At 44.3% G+C, this 18,995-nt stretch overlaps 1 protein-coding gene across 9 annotated transcripts in view; it reads left to right on the top strand.

Moving 5' to 3' along the window:
- ATP2B4 (ATPase plasma membrane Ca2+ transporting 4) overlaps positions 1-18,995 on the top strand; it is a 92,525-nt gene that overhangs the window by 63,446 nt on the left and 10,084 nt on the right. For all 9 annotated transcript variants that reach the window (XM_037824996.1, XM_037825004.1, XM_037824997.1 and 6 more), the window contains 11 exons: positions 499-713; positions 1,056-1,298; positions 1,832-2,073; positions 3,031-3,262; positions 4,142-4,321; positions 5,018-5,105; positions 5,817-5,923; positions 14,703-14,894; positions 15,367-15,580; positions 16,125-16,336; positions 17,301-17,408. In XM_037824996.1, the coding sequence (XP_037680924.1) occupies positions 499-713; positions 1,056-1,298; positions 1,832-2,073; positions 3,031-3,262; positions 4,142-4,321; positions 5,018-5,105; positions 5,817-5,923; positions 14,703-14,894; positions 15,367-15,580; positions 16,125-16,336; positions 17,301-17,408 (2,033 nt within the window). The remainder of the gene's footprint in view (positions 1-498; positions 714-1,055; positions 1,299-1,831; positions 2,074-3,030; positions 3,263-4,141; positions 4,322-5,017; positions 5,106-5,816; positions 5,924-14,702; positions 14,895-15,366; positions 15,581-16,124; positions 16,337-17,300; positions 17,409-18,995) is intronic.

Here is an 18,995-nt window from a genome sequence, read left to right as displayed (position 1 = left end):
GCCAATGGCCTTTCTCCAGTGAGGGTACCCTACTATTCATGGACACTTTATATGGCCTTAAGACTGTAACTTTGTAACCAAATAAACCCTTTTATAAAAGCCAATCCATTTCTGGTGTTTTGCATTCTGGCAGCATTAGCAAACTAGAACATAGACTAACCCCATTGTTTGTGAATGAGGAAATTGGTCTAGGAAGCAGGCCCAGAGAGAGTCAGCAGCTTGTCTGAAGCCACAAGTCAAGTTACTGCAGTGCTGAGACTAGGTACTTGGTCTTGAGAAAGTGAAACCAGCGTCTTTTCCCCCTACACTGTAATGTAGATGTAGCAGAGAATGGGTAGAGTGATTGTAGAATGACTTCCTGGAGATGGTGGTTTTAAAAGCTGTACTAAAGGCTACTTGATGGCACACTTACACTGATCCATCCCTGGCCAGGGCCTTGACCCAGGGACCTAGGAATGCCCTCTAGCTTGGGTTCACGTGACTTATTTCCCTGGACAGGTCTGATCATGTCTGCTTTGACCGTTTTTATCCTGGTTCTGTACTTTGTGATTGAGAACTTCGTGATACAGCGCAGACCGTGGCTATCTGAGTGTACTCCTATCTACGTCCAATACTTTGTCAAGTTCTTCATCATCGGTGTCACTGTGCTGGTGGTGGCTGTGCCGGAGGGGCTGCCACTAGCTGTCACCATCTCACTGGCCTACTCTGTGAAGGTGAGACTGGAATGATACTATTGCGTCCTTTAGGACAGACAGGAAGAAAGGGTACTATGTAGCCTTTGGTGAAAAGGGGGAGCTATTCTCTCCTCTGTCAACTTCGGGTGGTGCCTCACAAGTACAGAAGTCCCTAGCGCTATGGAAGGACCATCTTAATCAGTAGCATCAATGTTTAAGTAACCCATTAGACTCTTAGGATTCACAAAAGTAGCATCTTGCAGTTTGCTGTAGGGCGGGAAAATGAAATGTGGAGAGGTGTTGGCTGGGAAATGGTCTTTGGCTGACATTTGGGAAAGCCCCGTTGGCCCCCTCTCAAGTCTTTTCTCTCTTCCTTTGTAGAAAATGATGAAAGACAATAACCTGGTGCGGCACTTGGATGCTTGTGAGACAATGGGCAATGCCACAGCCATTTGCTCCGATAAGACGGGCACATTGACTATGAACCGCATGACTGTGGTACAGGCCTACATTGGGGGCTCCCATTACCATGAGATCCCAAGCCCTGATGTCCTTGTGCCCAAGGTCCTGGACCTTATTGTCAATGGCATTTCTATCAACAGTGCCTATACCTCCAAGATTCTGGTAAGCTCTTCCTTTGCCTAGACGCTTAGAGTGGATGGTTAGAGAAAAACATTAATTTGCTCTGAGAAAAACCCCTATGGTTTATTCTCACTGATTTTCTATCCCACATCCTATTTCTCATTCCTGAGTGGGGCTTAGGGGCAGGATGAAGAGGCCGTGTTCATGCATGCCCTCCAATACCACATAAAGACATGGTATTGCGGGACCTCACATTGGTAGAGGAATTGGGCTTCTCAGATGGAAATTACTCACCTTCCAAAAACTTAAAAGAGGTGTTAAAATAAGTCTACATGGAGTGGGACATTGCCACCACCACTGAGATAACCTGGTGCAGAAAAAAAAAAAATCCTTAGCTCCTGGATGTCACAGGTCACCTCTGACCACTGTCTTTCTACCCCAGAGAAAACAAATGCCATTCCCCCTAGGGGCTTTGGGTACACGTGTGGAAGTTTTGTAAGGGAGCCCTTTCCTTCCTAGCTCTCTCCCCGGTGAAGGCATCTTGCTCGATAGTTGCGTGTGTATTTTTCTCTCAGCCTCCGGAGAAGGAGGGGGGCCTGCCTCGGCAGGTAGGCAACAAGACGGAGTGTGCCCTGCTGGGCTTCGTCACGGACCTGAAGCAGGATTACCAGGCGGTGCGCATGGAGGTGCCTGAGGAGAAGATCTACAAGGTGTACACCTTCAACTCGGTGCGCAAGTCAATGAGCACGGTCATCAGGAAGCCCGATGGCGGCTTCCGCATGTACAGCAAGGGCGCCTCTGAGATAATGTTGCGCAAGTGAGCAGCTTCCTCCCTCCTCTTCTTCCCTTCAAGACCCTCCCCTCAGGAAGGTCTGGGTGGCACATCTCCCATTGAACCCATCTGAGTGATGAGTGAGACTTCCCTGCAAAGTGGTGACACAACAACCAATATTTGAGCATTTACTGAGGCCAAGCATTGTTTTTAAGTGCTTTACATGGCTCATTTTATTTCATCCTCAGGGAGGTAGGTCACTATTGTTGTGGCTGCTTTACAGATGAGAAAACAGAGGTACAGGGAGGTTAAATAACTGGCTCAAGGTTGTATAGCTCATAGGGGCACAATCGGGATTTTAGACCCAGGCAATCCAAGCCTCCATTTCCTAATCTGAGATTAATAACCCCACCTGCCTCACAGGGTTACTGTGACGATTAAATGGTTCCATGTACATGGTAAGTACTAGAAATGTTAGTTTTGTGTTCCCTTCACCTTCCCATTCTCAATTCTCATTACAGGGAAATTGCGTAACTTAATCTAAATAGCTAGACTACCCATGGGTCATTAAAAGCTGACCCTACTTACCTATCTGGCCGGTTGGGCTGAATTAGCTGGTGCCCCAATTTGGCTTTAGCCACCTTCTTTCAATCAACGCATCCCCATTGAGTTCATCCTGTGTACTGAGCACTATTCTAGACACCGGATATTGAAAAAGGCTCTCTACCTTCCAGAAGTTCGAAAGAGCAGATGATCCACAAATGACCCTTGGCACTGGATTTACATATAGATAGGAACAGTTGACATGGCAGAAGCACACTCTCCATCTCCAGGCCTCCCCACCATGGACAGAGGGAACAGAGGGACAGATGGAGAAGGGAGAGACCTGGCCATGGAACGGTGTCTTTAGGAATAATGGAGAGTGGCCAAAGTGCCTATCAAGGGTTGTGGAACCATCCTGAGTGGGAGGGGGTGCCACATTCTGACTGTCTACCTCCCCAGGTGTAATCGAATCCTGGACAAGAAAGGGGAAGCAGTGCCATTCAGGAGTAAGGACCGAGATGAAATGGTGCGCACCGTTATTGAGCCCATGGCCTGTGAGGGACTCCGGACAATTTGCATGGCTTACCGGGAATTCAATGATGCAGAGCCCGTGTGGGACAATGAGGGCGACATCCTCACTGAACTGACCTGCATCGCGGTGGTGGGCATTGAGGACCCCGTGCGCCCAGAGGTGAGGGTTTGGCTTGGGGAAAGGGCAAGAAAGCATGAAGGGCAGTCTCCTGACAGCCCCTAGCCCAGGCTCAGGCCCAGTGTGGCCTAATGGAGAGCCACCAAGAATCATGGGAATGAGGTACTAATTCTATTTCTAGTTGTGACCCCAGGCAAGTTACCTAACTGCTTCTCCCATACAGGGATAGATGTTTCTGTGCTCCCTGCTTCACAGAACTGCTGTGGAGTGCTGAACTAATAGAAGGTGGCATTCCAAGGGTTAATGCTGTCTGAGTGGTGAGAAGCATAGCTTTTATTGGGCTTATTATTTGCTACCTTGGAATAGTCAGCAGGTGAGATAAATCGGCACATCAACTTTGTCTCTAGCCACCTTTCGATCAATTCTTTTTGAGCACCCCCTGTGAACCATTTTTCTAGACACTAGAGGATTGAAAAAGTCTCTGCTTCTGGGAAGTTCAGACAATAGATTTTGAATTGTCAAGGCCCCAGAGGCATGGGAGGGTGTCTTGCATTTGGGAGACTACAAATAGTTGGAGCGTGGGCTAGGTGGGTGGGGAGCAGCTAAAGCTTGTGCTAGAAAGGAAGGCAAGGGCTAAATCTCAAAAGGAGTCTAGATTGTAAGTGGGAAAGTAAGCTTCCATACCTGGATCCCAAAGCCAATTTCCTCTTCATCTCATGGTGAGGCAAATTCAAATGTGAGTATGTGGGATGGACAGAAGTGAAGTGGCACCAAGTAGTAGGAAAATTACCAGACTTACTCCATTCCCCATGACGCTTCCTCTGCAGTGCCTCTTCTGTGCACAATGAAGGGGCAGCTGGACAGGCACACCAGGTGTCATCACTCCAACCTCCTCCTTTTCTTTTTCTTCCCTATCCACAGGTACCAGACGCTATTGCCAAATGCAAAAGAGCTGGAATTACTGTCAGAATGGTGACAGGTGACAACATCAATACAGCCCGGGCCATTGCCACCAAGTGTGGCATCTTGACCCCTGGAGATGACTTCCTGTGCTTAGAAGGCAAAGAATTCAACCGGCTCATCCGCAACGAGAAGGGCGAGGTGTGTCCTGGGGGCGGGTGAGCAGGGCCTCATCTGACAAGGGAAAGGTAGGTTCAGGTGGAAGGCATCGGAGGCATGTGGAAGGAGATGGGTGGTTTTAAAACTAAAGTCTATTCATAGTGAAACTTCCCTTTCTACCAAAGCTGCTCAGATGGTAAAGTTGGGGCATAGTCTCTCTTCTCATTATCTTCATTCAAAAACTATACTTTGAGACAGTGTCACCAACTTTTCGTGTCTTTTCCATTTTTTCAGTCTTTCCATGATTTTGTTCTTATTTCCCTCTACCTCACACTCTCCTTATGTCACTGCACTTGTGACTGACAATGGCACAGGTTTGTAAGAGATCGTGGTCTGGGTGTGGAACAGAGTAAATCTTCACGGCTTACATAGAAATCAAGAGCTCTCCTTTTGCCACCTGAACCAGCCCTGAACTGTTGTCTAAGAAATAGGGGATTGGCTCCCAGGTAGGGAATTGGAAGGAAAAAGAAGACAAACAGGGCCTGAATGGTCACCGTCAATGAATCCTACACTTGGAGACTGAGGTTGCATTTCATATGCATTGGAGGCCAGGGAAACACTTCCCCACAGGCTGTGGAGTACAGATCTTCCAGAAGCTTGGAGCATGTGGAAAAGTAAAATTTTCCTGGATGGCCTATTCTGAGCTGGACTGATCCCAGTGTGGTCTGGTGTTGGCAGGTAGAGCAAGAAAAGCTGGACAAGATCTGGCCTAAGCTTCGAGTCCTGGCGCGATCTTCCCCCACTGACAAGCACACACTGGTGAAAGGTGAGGTTGGCTCCTGAGCAGCTGCCTGGGATAGACAAGGCAGGCTGGGGCGAGGACAGATAAGGGCCATCAGCCAGCTAAAGCAACTCCCCTGTCCTGAATAGGGAGGTCCTAGGAGAGCACCCAGGCTAATGGAGAGAACCTACAGTTTAGCATACATCTGAGGCCCTGGTGAGTATACGACATATAATAAAGTTGTTGCTTTTTAAAACATTATCATATTTTGTTTGCCAATAGTACTGTGAACTAGGCAGGGCAGGTAAAGCTATTACCGTTTTATAAAGAAAGAAACTTGAGGCCGAGAGGATAAGTAACTCACCCAAATTGTCTAGCCAGTAAGTGGAAGGGGTACAGTTAGAACCCCAGGTCTCTGCCTTCAGATGCATGCAGTGCTTTTCCACTACATGATAGCTGCCTTATGGCACCAGACAGGATTTCTGACAAGGACAGACTTTCTTAGACCAGAGTGCTACCTGTAAAATAATTTACTGTCCTTGACTGATTCATGTAGAACCTCCATCAGAAGAAAAATGGAAGGAAAGAAGAAAGTAGAAGAGTTGGGGTGGGGGGTGGGGTCAGTACATGGCAAGAACAAGAAGCGGCGGGGTGGTGGTGGTGAAAAGGCACTTTTGGTGGGCAACAAAGTGCTTGCCGAATGGCCTCAGATGGCACATGTGGGCTCACTGTGGTGTGTATATCTGTGTCTCCCAGGCATCATTGACAGCACTGTGGGGGAACATCGGCAGGTGGTGGCCGTCACTGGTGATGGCACAAATGATGGACCAGCTCTAAAGAAAGCAGACGTCGGTTTTGCAATGGTGAGCTGCTTAGAGCAGTGACTGTCTGATGCAAGCTGCCTTCTCCCTCAGGAATCCAGGACAGGCTTCTGGGACCCTGCTGCTTCCTGCACCTTCCCATTCTACTTTTGCTCTCCTCTAGTGCCATCTCTCCTACCTACCTTGCCACTAATAATTTGTGTAATGGGGGGTACATCAAATATGAAAAATAGATGACATAGGCAGGGAAATCATGAAGTATCGTTACCCAGGAAAGCAAGGCCCACTTCAGCTTGGCCAAGAATATGGTGAAATTGGCAACTTAGGCAAAGTATAAGCAAATTCATGTTCCATATGGAATGTGTACTACGTGGCCAGCACGGTTCAGTTCTCTGCTTCTCGCTTATGAGATCGGGAGCATCAGAAAACTTGGAGAGCTCATTTAAAATCATGTATTCTAAGGCTCTATATATGGATATCTTCATTCAGTAGGATCTTGGATGGGTCCCAGAAATCTTTTCTTTTCTTTTTCTTTTTCTTTTTTTTCTTACAGGTACACCAGTTGCTTCTGATGTTCAGGGAGGTTTAGAAGCCCCCACCAGGTTGCATAATACATCCTTACACTCAAGTAGCTTATGACTGTAAGCCTCCTATACATGTTAAGCTATTGGTGATTTTTTTCAGTAGCAGAGGAGATTTAAGACGTAATCTGTCCTTAGGGAATGCTCTTTTTTAAAAAAGTTTTTATTATAGGAAATTTAAGCATTGTACAAAAGTAGAAAGAATAGTATATTGAAGACCAATGCATGTGTCACCCAAGTTCAAAACTTATCAGCCCATGGCAAGTCCTCTTTCATTTGACCCTATCCCCACCCCACCCCACCCCCAGCTGAATATTTTGAAGCAAATCCAAAATATCATGTCATTTCATCTATAAATATTTCCATATGTGTCTCTAAAAGATAAGTATGTATCTTAGTTTGCCAAGGCTACTATGACAAATACCGCACAATGGGTGGCTTAAACAACAGGAATTTATTGCCTCACAGCTTTGGAGGCCAGAAGTCCAGAATCAAGGTGTCAGCAGGTTGTGCTTTTTCCAAAGTCTGCAGCATTTCTGGTGATGACTTCCCGACAATCCTCCATCACCCAGTGCTCTTTTGCTTTCTATCTCCTCTGTTGGCTTCTCCTTCTGTGTCCGATTTCCTTTGCTTATAAGGCTTCAGCCATATTGGATTAAGGCCCACCCTCGTTCAGTTTGGGTACACCTTAACGAATGACATCTTTGAAGGTCATATTTACCAATAGGTTCACATCCACACCCCGACTCACCGTAGCTGATAACATATTCAAAGATCTATTTACAAATGGGTTCACACCCACAGGACTAGGGGTTAGGACTTGTATACATCAAGATATATCTAAAAGAATCATAATACCACTTTCTCATAGCAAAATTGATGATTCCTTAATGTTTTCAAATATCCAATGTTCATATTTCCTTGTCGCCTGATAAATGTTGCTTTTACAGTTTATTTATCCAAATCAGAATCCAAATAAGGTCCATACATTGCAATTATTTGATTTATCTCTTAAGACTCTATCTACAGCAGTGGTCTCAAAGTGTATTTCCCATTCCAATGGTACCAGCAGTAACTGGGAACCTGCAGAAATGTGTATTCTCAGGAACCACTCCAAATTTACTGAGTGTTTCAACAAGCTCTCCCAGTGATTGTGAAATACCCTAAAATTTGAGAACAATTGATCTTATATAATCCTTGTATTGGGGGTTCCAAGACACCCTCACATTCAGAGATTGACAAGAAAGACTCATGGGACTCAGCATACAGTTGTATTCAGAAGTGAGATTTACTACAGTGATACAGTAAGGATTCACACCTAGATCATAAGGGGAAAAGACATTAACAGAGTCTGGAGGGATCCATGGAAGGCTTCCTTATGCTCTCTTCCTCTCATGAGAGCTCACACAGAATACACTGTTCCCCCAGCAAAGAAAAAAAAGGGGAGGGGGTATGTGGAAGCAGCAACATGTAATATTTCTGCCCAAGCAAACCCACTAGAGACTCAGCACCCACAGGTTTTGTTGGGCTGGTCACATAGGCACCCTCTGCCTAGCATGTGGCAAAATTCCAGACTCCCAGAAGGGAGGCAGGTGTTCAGCAGAAACCATATTGTTTGCAAAAACAAGCTAAGCACAGTGAACCACCCTTATCAATCAGCTGCTGTCTGGGAGCATTCTAAGAGGCAAGCTTTCAGGTGCCAGTTGAGAACCCACCTTGCAAGCAGGCATCTCTAAGGATAGCTATCTCAGGCCTGCTATGTTAACTCTTTTCTACACAATCTACCCCCTTGGTTAAGACATCTTTACAGCACAATTATTGTCATCATTAGAACAGCCTGCAGGATTGATCTTGGGTATGCACTTTAAAGGTCCTAGATTTGGCAAGTTAAAATAAGTCCCATTAGCCAAAAAGGCCTATCTTGGGAAGACAGATGGCTTCTTCCTTGAGTTCTAGTGTGTATTATTATTTTTTGTTTGCCTGAGGCATCAATTCAGGCACAGCACAACTCTATCCAGTTAGGTAAAGCTGACTTGAATGCCTTCCAGGGCTGAGGTAGAGTCTTTATTTTTTTATTTTTTTAAATTCATTTTTATTGAGATATATTCACATGCCATGCAGTCATACAAAGCGTACATTCAGTTGTTCACAGTACCATTATATAGTTGTGCATTCATCACCAAAATTAATTTTTGAATATTTTCATTACCACACACATAAAAATAGTAAGAATAAAAATTAGAGTGAAAAAGAACAATCAAAGTAAAAAAGAACACTGGGTGCCTTTTGTTGTTGTTTTTTTGCCCCCATTTTTCTACTTATTCATCCATACACTGGACAAAGGGGAGTGTGGTCCATATGGCTTCCCCATTCACATTGTCACCCCTCATAAGCTACATTTTTATACAATTGTCTTCAAGATTCATGGGTTCTGGGTTGTAGTTTGATAGTTTCAGGTGTTTACTGCTAGCTATTCCAATTCATTAGAACCTAAAAAGGGTTGCCTATATTGTGCATAAGAGTGCCCACCAGAGTGACCTCTCAGCTCCTTTTGGAATCTGTCTGCCACTGAAACATATTTCATTTCCTTTTACATACACCTTTGGTCAAGAAGATGTTTTCCATCCCACAATGCTGGGTCTAGAGTCCTCCCCAGGAGTCATATTACATATTGCCAGGGAGATTTACTCCCTGGGTATCAGATCCCACGTTGGTGGCTGGGGGAGGTGGGCAATGATTTCACCTGCCAAGTTGGCTTAGCTAGAGAGAGAGGGCCACATCTGAGCAACAAAGAGGCATTCAGGAGGAGGCTCTTAGGCACAATTATAGGCAGGCCTAGTGAAGCAGTGTCTTGGAGAGTCAGGCCCAAATACAGAAACAGTCCCAGAGAGCTCACATGGTACTCTTGGGAACAGAATGTACAATTTTTGGGACAGGCCAAGCAGGACATAGGTTAGCCAGGCAGTTCAAGTTAACAGGGCCCCAAAGTGGCCTCACACAGCAAGACCTCCATGCCAGGGTTCCCAGTTCAGTCCAAATAATTCACTTCAGTCCTTGGTTTTAGAGGGACTGCCTCAAGACAGTCAGTTCCAAACTGTCTGCTTGGCTGTGACAGCAGGCAGTTACATCTGGAGGTGTTCTACAGGAAGCACAAGAGCTGGTCTCCTGCTATTGCATAGGCTCAAGAGTCAGTTTGAATTCAAGGCATTCACAGCAGTTTGGAAGACAATACCTGGTGATTTTCTTTAGGAGGAGGAAAAGCTTTCAGGAAGAGTTCTGAAAAACAAAGATCATTAGTGCCTTCTCCCACTCTGCAGATTTGGGAGGGTTGGGGGGTACTTGGCTGGTTTTTTCCTCCATTGTTATAGAATCGGTATATACCATTCAGTAATAATAACTTTTCACTTTTTCCCAATCATTTTTTATTCTCATTCAATTCAGAAGAATTAGGTGCAAGAGGAACAAAAGCATTTTCCCAGAAGTACATTTTTGTATAACTTAACCAGAAAGACGCAGCATGCTCAGGAATTGGCCAAGACAAAATCCTGACGTTTTAAATTTTTCATGATGGCCTTACATGAACCCCTACTCCTTTCATCCTAATCGTTTATCCAGTGAACAGCCTAGAAAAGATTAAGCCCTTTCTGAGGACAGCTGCACTTAATGACATTGCATTAAGAAGATGTGTGTTTGAGGTGAGAGGCAAGGGACATAGTCAGGCTATCAGTCCATTGTTCACAAACTGCAGCTAATCCAAAAAGCTGAACACAACAATCAGCAACAGTGAGACATCCCCCAGAGGGGATGGAGAGTCCCATTTGCCAGGAGTGGGCAGAGGCTTACACTCCCTGTGATGTGACCTCCCCCAGCTTTCCACAGGGATCGTAAGTTAGGAATGCAATTAGCCTCTGCATCAGAAATATAGACCAGATCAGCAGCTCGAGCTCAGATGTTCCCATCAGAGAACAAGCCCTTTCCTGTGGGCATTTGCTTGTGGCCCCAATGGTCCAGCCAGCATCCATGTTTTCAAATTTTAGGGACCCACAGAAGGGTATCCTAAATCCACAACGATCCCTGAGCCTGAGCTCTGTTCCTTGAGCCTGTCTGCTTCCAGTTCTCACCGCGCATGGTTCGGCATTGTGTGGAAGTGTTAGAGAACTGTTTGATGGGGAAACGAAATTGGATAGTCTATCAAAGAGGATCAGGTTTCAACTTAGAGTCATATGTAGGTAATTAGGATCTGTGAATTCAGGATTCCAAAAGAGCCAACAGCTTCTCTTCAGCAGCAGCAAAGCCACAAGGCTGCAGGCCCAGACAGCCATTTCCAAGTCCAGTTGACAAACAGAGCTTTCCTAAGCCCCTTTTACCTGGCCAGTCTTAGAGTCTAAATTGACCCACTCAGGAATATGCATATCAGACTGGGAGATCATCAGCCTCTCAGGGTCTAGCCTCTGATTTCACAAGAGTTCATTAACAAACTAAACTGCTTTTTCAAACTCCAAAATGTATCTCCATCTGGAGAGTGCCTCTCTTTTTTCTCCTTTTTCCCCCCGGGGGCTCCAATAATCATAGTACAAATCATCAGTTATGGGTCTAGTTTTGTTTCTAATACTTAAAGAGTTTAAATTGCAACCCGCCTACAAACAGCATTAAAGCAGGGGAATTGTGTCCCATTAATTTTTTGCAGCACTCCCAGCAGGGATGATTCCTCCAGCATTTATGAAACAATAATTGTATCATATATCTAGATGTAGTAGCCATAAAAGAAAAAGATGTTTTTTAAAAAATTCCCTTTTTCTCCAATCATTGCAAGTTTTCCCCCATCATTGCAAGTTTGCTCCTCTAGCAGTAAATTCAGCATTTACAGTGTTACCAGGGGGAGCAGTAGCGGTAGCTGAAACAGTAGGTGGGCTGAAGAAAAGGCTGGAGTGGTTTTTTTCTCTCCCCCTTTTTCCCTCTGGTTTATCTAAAGCCATGTTCCAGCTGTAGAGCAGCCCAAACCTTTTAATATTTTTGGCTCACCTAAAGCTCACCTTTGATAATATTTAGGTCCTTTCCCCTCCCATCCAGAGGAGAAAACAAAAACCAAAGGGGTCACCTGGGCTGCTTTTCTTTTCCATTCTTTAGCTAAAATGACAAAGAAGCTAGGGCGCTGGATCTATGATTTTCAAATTCTATAGGTAACTTTTACCTCTTACCACCATTGGTAATTCCATAGCTGCCCAGGCACCTCTTTTTCCCAAAAAACACTGGTGCCGTATCTCAGTGAGTTGGGATTGTTCTAGCCAATCCCACCATGGTCACTCCTGTGTCAGGGATCTCCAAGATCACCCCTATGTTCAGAGATCTGCTAGGACTCATGGGACTCAGCATACAGTTGTATTCAGAAGTGAGATTTATTACAGTGGCATAGTAATCGTATACAACTGGATCATAAAGGGAAATGACAAGCCGAGTCTGGAGGAATCCGGGTGAGGCTTCCTTCTTGCTCTCTTTCTCTGTGAGAGCTCACACAGAACGCACTCTTTCCCCAGCCAAAAGAAAAGCAGCATGTATGTGACATTTCTGCCCAGGCAAACCTGCTAGAGACTCAGTACCCAAGGGTTTTACTGGGCTGGTCGCAGAGGCACCCTCTGCTGAGTACATGGCAAAATTCCACACTCCCAGAAGGAAAGCAGGTGTTCAGCAGAAACCATATTGTTTGCAAAAACAGTCTAGGCACAGCAAGCCATCCTTATCAGTCAACTGCTGTCTGGGAGCATTCTAAGAGGCAAATTTTTAGATGCCACCCAAGGGCCCACCTTGCAAGCAGACCTTTCTAAGAAAAGCAGTCTCAGGCCTGCTATGTTAACTCTTTTCTGCACAGTCCCTGCCATCTTTTTTCCCCTTGCAATTGAATTTTGAAGGAACTGGGTTGTTTGTCTTATAGTTTCCTACAGTATGGATTTTGCTGATTGTGTCCCTGCAGTGTCCTTTAATGTATTCTTTTGTCCCTTATATTTCCTATAAACTGTAGTTCTAAAAGTGTTCAGATTCTAGATCCCCTATTTCATTAGGGGTTGCAAAATGATGATGTTCTAATTCCTTATTTACGAACTTGAATGTAAGTAACATTATGAACTCATGGTTTTAAGTAAACTTGATGAGTTTCAAATGATTTCTTTTATTGTTTTGATGCTCAAACTCTATCTTTAGCTAGTAGAGGCCTCTTTAAGATTTTCTGAGTCCTTTTGACACAACCCCAGATGTCCCAGAGTCATCACGTATATTTCTTGTCCTAGATCTGGAATCACCCATTTCTCAAGAGTGCTGCTTCATTTTAGTGAGAAATGGTATTTACAGTCTGAGTGCTATGGTGTTCCTTCCTCTACTAAGTAGATCATCATTTTTAAGCAAAACTAGGAAATTTGTCTTTTTTCTGTTTGCTTTAAAGATGAAATACATTGTGAACCTATATTGATTTTTATGATTCAAATTTAGAATTATAGAATTTTTATTTAATTTTCCTGATTTCATATCTCTTATACCAAAAATTTTGGCTCTCAATGGCATTAACATAACTACCTATTTTCTTTATCCAAAAATATATGTATTAGTTTCAAAATAACAATGTTGACATTATTAATAATACTAATACAGTTATTCTTCTAAAAATAGTTATAGATTTTTCTTGTTGTTTTTTTATTCTGTGTGTCTATCCTATCAGGGATGTACCATTGAATTACTGTGTCTTAAAGTCATTTGAAACATTTTTTCTTTGTGTGGTTATGTCACCAACTGGATATACCAGTTCATTTGTATCATGTTGCTTTCAATTTGAGGGACTGCTTTTTAAATTTATTTACATTTTATATTTGTATAAAATAGTTACATGATTCTAAAGTCAAATATATAAAACAAGGTCTATTCATAGAAATCTAGCTTCTGTCCCCATTGCCTTCACCCTGTTGTCTCCCTTTTAATCCCACCAGTGACTTTTTCTTTAGTTTTTAGTCTGTCCTTCAGCTTCCTTCTGGTGTAATATATATTTTCCGTGTGCAATGTATTTATATCCCACTCCCTTAGATAAATGATACCATACTATACACTCGTTTTCCACCTTGTTTTTTCACTTGACAACATAACCTGGAGATTATTCCATAGTAGTATATAGAGAGATTCCTTGTTTCTTTTTACAGGGCATGGTATGGCATTGTGTGGATGGACTAGGGAAGTTTTTGGTAGGGAATCTAAATTGTATAGTCTAACTGATAATTTGTTTATTGTAATCTGGATAGGAAAATAATACTACCAGGGAATGAGAATAAAATAATCTACTTGTTCAAGCCAAATTAAAAAATAAGCTCCTCTGCAGGAGTCTCAAGATGTAGAACAGAGATACGAGCTGGGGATGTTAGAGGTGGTTTTGCAGAGCAAGTATTGCTTAATGGGATGGGACCTCAAAGATCAGTGGGATTTAAATAGATGAGGAAAGAGCATGTTCCAGGCTGGAGGAAATGGTGTGAGTAGAAGTCTAGATTCCTAAAGTGAATGAGAGATTCAGGGGATTGTAAACAAACGAGGAGGTTTGAGTAGAAAGGGTTATAAAAGAGCAGATTGTAAAATCAATCAGGCTTCACTTGTTGAGGGCATTGACTGCTGGACTGGAACATTTACTGTTTCTAAAGTCTTTCAACCACTGATAATATCTATTTGGAAACCTTTAGTGGTTCCCCAGTGACAGGATTTTGAACAAGGATAAGACATCAGAACTGTGCTGCCAGGCTCCTCTTCCTGGAACAAAACTGACTTAAAGGTGTGGAAGAGACAAATACTTAAATGAGATACTGGCAGTGATAAAAGAAATTTAAGAATTTGGAGACTGAATAGACAGGATTTAATTGGTTTCCAAGGTGGCAGGAGTAGGAGGGGAGGAAGGAAGGATATCAAAGATGACTAGGTTCAGGTGTAAGGTGGTGTTGCCAGGCACCACCACCACCACCCCCACCCCCCACCCCACCCCCGTCTTCTTTTCTGTAGCATGACAGTGACTCATTTTCTCCTCATTTTTCTTGAGAGAGAAGAGAATTTAAAATATGGTGGGTTTGTCTTAAGAGGATTTGTGTGACTAGGGGGCCCTCTAGTGTTTATGCCTGGTTTGGGAGCTTCTTGGAGGTCAGGAAATGGAGTCTGGGCTCAGAACTGCAGATCAGTCCTGCTTATCCAGTTCCTCACTGGTTTTCTTCCCCTTCTTCCCTCAGGGTATTGCTGGCACAGATGTAGCCAAGGAAGCATCAGACATCATCCTAACAGATGACAACTTCACCAGCATTGTAAAGGCAGTGATGTGGGGACGAAACGTTTATGACAGCATCTCCAAGTTCCTGCAGTTCCAGCTTACTGTCAATGTGGTGGCTGTGATCGTGGCCTTCACTGGGGCCTGTATCACTCAGGTGAAGGGGATGAGGGGTGGGCTGAGAGGGGAGGGATGAGGCAGAGGCTCAGGAACAGGGTGTTTGGGGGACATCATGTCTGCTGAGAAGCAAGGCCAAGGTTTTCTCACCTGTGTTGCAGAAGGAGTTAGCTCTGCTAGGACCACTGTCTCCATCTGCTTGTATGAGATGATAATTTAGCTACCATTTATTTAGCTCTTGTGTATCAGCCACCATGATGAGCACTTATTCTCTATTCTTCAAAAGCAACCTTGCAAGGTAGGTATTATTATCCCCATTTACAGGTGAGGAACCGAGGCTCAAAGAGGTCCAGTAACTTTCTCAAGGTTATCTTCTACTGTGTGAAAGGGCCAGATCCAAAGTCTAGGTGGATAGCAGGAGCTGGGACATCTCAAGGGTAAAGGTGGGGCTGATAAGTGAGGTGGGGTATTTTCTGAGGAAAGCTAAAAGGACAGGTTCTCCTTTCCTCCAGGATTCTCCGTTGAAAGCCGTGCAGATGTTGTGGGTTAATCTAATCATGGACACTTTTGCCTCATTGGCCCTGGCCACCGAGCCCCCTACAGATTCTCTGTTGCAGCGTCGTCCTTACGGCCGAAATAAGCCTCTGATCTCACGTACTATGATGAAGAACATCTTGGGCCATGGAGTCTATCAGCTCACTGTCATCTTTGTCCTTGTCTTTGCCGGTGAGCCACAGGCAGGAGTGGTGTCAGGGTCAGGGTGCTATACGGAGGTGGGACAGAAGAAGGTAGCCCAAGGAATAGAGGCATCATGGGAACAAGGAGAGCACAAGACCAGAGATAATAGTAGCTTCAATTACTGAGCATTTCCTCTGTTCCAGATGGTACATTAAGCTATTTCATGTACTTCAAAGAATCTCACAACCATGGCTTTAGTATACCTTATTTACAGATGAGAAGACTGACTCTCAGGTCACATAGTGAGGAAATACTGGCACTAAGATTTAAACCTATGTCTGCCTGACTCTAGTGCACATAATCTTACCACCAAGCTACACTGCAAGAGGTAAATATCAATGGGCCAAACTGAGAGGGAGTCAGATAGGTTGAGAACAAAGGGAAAATTTTAAATATTTGATAGCCAGTATAGCTCAGAGACTGACCAACTAGAATGGACACCAGCAACAATAGGGCCATACCATGTTCTGGCTCAACCTGAGCCCTAGTTGAAAACATGTTTACCCTCCAATGCTTCCCTTCTGCCCACTAGGTGAGAAATTCTTTGACATTGATAGTGGGAGGAAGGCACCTCTACACTCACCACCCAGCCAGCACTACACCATTGTTTTCAACACCTTTGTGCTGATGCAGCTCTTCAATGAAATCAATGCTCGCAAGATCCATGGAGAGAGGAATGTTTTTTCAGGCATCTTCCACAACATCATCTTCTGCAGTGTGGTCTTGGGCACGTTCATCAGCCAGGTGAGATTCTAGCTGGGATTGGGGTAGGAAGTCAGGGATGATAATGGCCAAAAGCTGGGAGCCAGGATTCCCTAAGTACCCAGGAAGAGGAGGGAGGGAGTAATGGGGCCTGAAGCTGTGGGTTGAACACTTTGGGGTTCCTGATTTGCTTCCATTTGCACTTTGTTCTAGAATTAGAGCCCACTTGTGTCAAGTGTTCCAGTGCAAGTCAGAATGTTGGTAGAAAATAAAAATAAAAGGACTTGTAAAAGCCTTTCATTACATTTCTAAAACACAGAAGTTAAGCAGTGACCAAGAGGGGGGTCACTCTCTTCTAGCCCCTTTCCATACTTCCTGCCTCTCCCCCTTGGTTCTAAAAGGCATCATGGTGGAAAATGCAGTGCAATTCACAGAGAAAGTGAAATGATGGGCTGGCTCACTGAAGTTGACAGAGTAAGCCTGGCTTGGACACTGGGGTGAAGGACACCTTAGCCCCAGTAGTAAAAGGAATGGGTCCTTTCCTTCTTGCACTGGCCAGGGTTACACTAAAATGCCCGTGGATATAAGAGATTAGAGGCTCAGCCTATCACAAAAGAGCTCCTATCTCACCCCAGGGTTTCTCTCTCTCTTGTTTGCCCTATCTTCAATTCCTCTTCTCTGTCACTGTGTCTTCTGTTTGTCAACCACTGGCTTTAGTCCCAAGAAGCCTCTAGCTCCTCCATCTCCCCCAGCTCTTATGTTAATAATGTTTGTAGTAACTGTGTCTGTCTCCCCACTCAGTGTTTGATAAAGGCTGTCCATGTCTGTCAACACTTCTTCCCTTCCAGATTATTCCTCTCCCCTTCTCTCCCAAGAAGCAGATCAGTTCTTGTACCCCAGGGAGCCTGGGGCAGGAAGTTGACATGGCTTTGGCAGGCCTTGACTGGAGAGCTACCTACCTATTACTCACTTTCCTGATGGTGGGCTGCCCCTTTCTCTGTTTTAGATTCTCATTGTGGAATTTGGAGGTAAACCCTTCAGTTGTACAAACCTCACCCTGGCCCAGTGGTTTTGGTGTCTCTTCATCGGGATTGGAGAGCTGCTGTGGGGCCAGGTGAGTACTGACATGCCCTCCCCATGCCTTCACACAGCTGCACATCTCCCCTCTAGATGAGGTGAAACAAGCAACTCCCAACTCCTCACCTCTGTTCTCTCCTCCTCTCCACTTCTGCAAGTTTTAAGTTCTTTCCATCCCAGGATCCCAAGGTGGAATGATCATTGCCTGCCACTTCACAAGCTTTGGCTCTCTTCTTGAGCCATGCCTAGAGGCAGGTCAATCTCTCAGCTTCTCTAAAATGAGTGGTAGAATTTTTCAGTAGAATTTTGCTAAGAAATTAAGGAGGCTTACAAATAGAATAGTTTACAAAGCATATGTCTTTATTCTGATGAAGCTGAAATCTGACGTAATTTAGGGCTCTCTGGCCTTTTCTTTTTCTCACAATGGCCTTAACTGGGTTGGATGCCTGACTATCACCGAAGATAAATCCAGACTTCTGAGCTCTGTAGAGAAGCAGTATAGTGTCTGGTTCAGAGCACGGACTCTGGGCCAACTGCCTTGGTTTGAATATCAGCTCTCCTTTGTACAAGTTGAATCACTTTGAGCAAGTTACTTAACCACTCTGCGCCTCAGTTTCCTCATTATTGGATAACAAGGTCATTGTTGATCGTAAATGTTACTATATGGAGAAGATGTAGAATAGTGTCTAGTACCTTGTAAGATATTCTTATTATTATAATATCACCTGGAGTTTCATTCCTTCCCTAATACCACTCTGCAAGCCTTCTTTTTCCTCAGCTCTGGCCTAGGCTGTATTTCTGCTTTGCAAATTCCAAGTCTCAGCTGATCATCCACTGATACCCTCCTGGGTAACAGGCTTTGCTCTAACTAGACCGAAAGAGCCCTTTTGGGGGCTGCAAGCCTTCCCCCATATACCTGCTAGTTGTTTCTGATTAATCCCTATCCCAACTCCTAACCTGATTCCCTCCACCCTGTTTTGTTGGCTAACATTTATTCACAATGAGTCCAGAAGGCAGTTTTATACTTGACTGAAGCTTGGCTGTATCATCTACTCTAGGGAAGTGCTGTCTGGGTGCAGTCTCACATGTGGCCATGTGGCCTTGATGCCAGGTAACAGCCTTCCTTCTGTATCACAGCAACTCCTTCCAACATCCAAAGCCAGAACTTTGACACTCTTCTTATTTCAAAACACTTGCCTCTATATTGGACTGCCCATACAGTCCTTCTTTCCCATCTGAGCCATGTCTAATCCTCACCTTGATTGAAAAGGAGTACTGATTGACAGATACTGAGCTCACTGAGTGATTTATTTTGAATTGCAAACCCGATCTACTTCTGATATACATGTGTCCCTTCTTCCATGGCCTGTCCCAGCCACTTCCTTATCCCAACCCAAGAAAACTTTTAGTGTCCTTTCACTGTAATTTCATAACATAGAAATTACTTTGCTTGTGCTATCTAGGAAGAGAGCCATTCTCTTCCAGAACCGTTCTCTACCCCTTGCCCATACACATGCAATGTGATTATCCTCTTCCCAGACTTGTTTTCCACAGGTCCTGGTCTCTGTCCCTTCCTACTGTTTACCAAGAATTATAGTTCTGGTTCCCTTAAAAGATAGATAGC

Source organism: Choloepus didactylus, chromosome 2 (genome assembly GCF_015220235.1).
Source record: "Choloepus didactylus isolate mChoDid1 chromosome 2, mChoDid1.pri, whole genome shotgun sequence".
Classification (NCBI taxonomy): domain Eukaryota; kingdom Metazoa; phylum Chordata; class Mammalia; order Pilosa; family Megalonychidae; genus Choloepus; species Choloepus didactylus.
The sequence above is the reverse complement of the archived record's forward strand: the minus strand, read 5'-3'. Positions and strand labels throughout refer to the sequence as shown.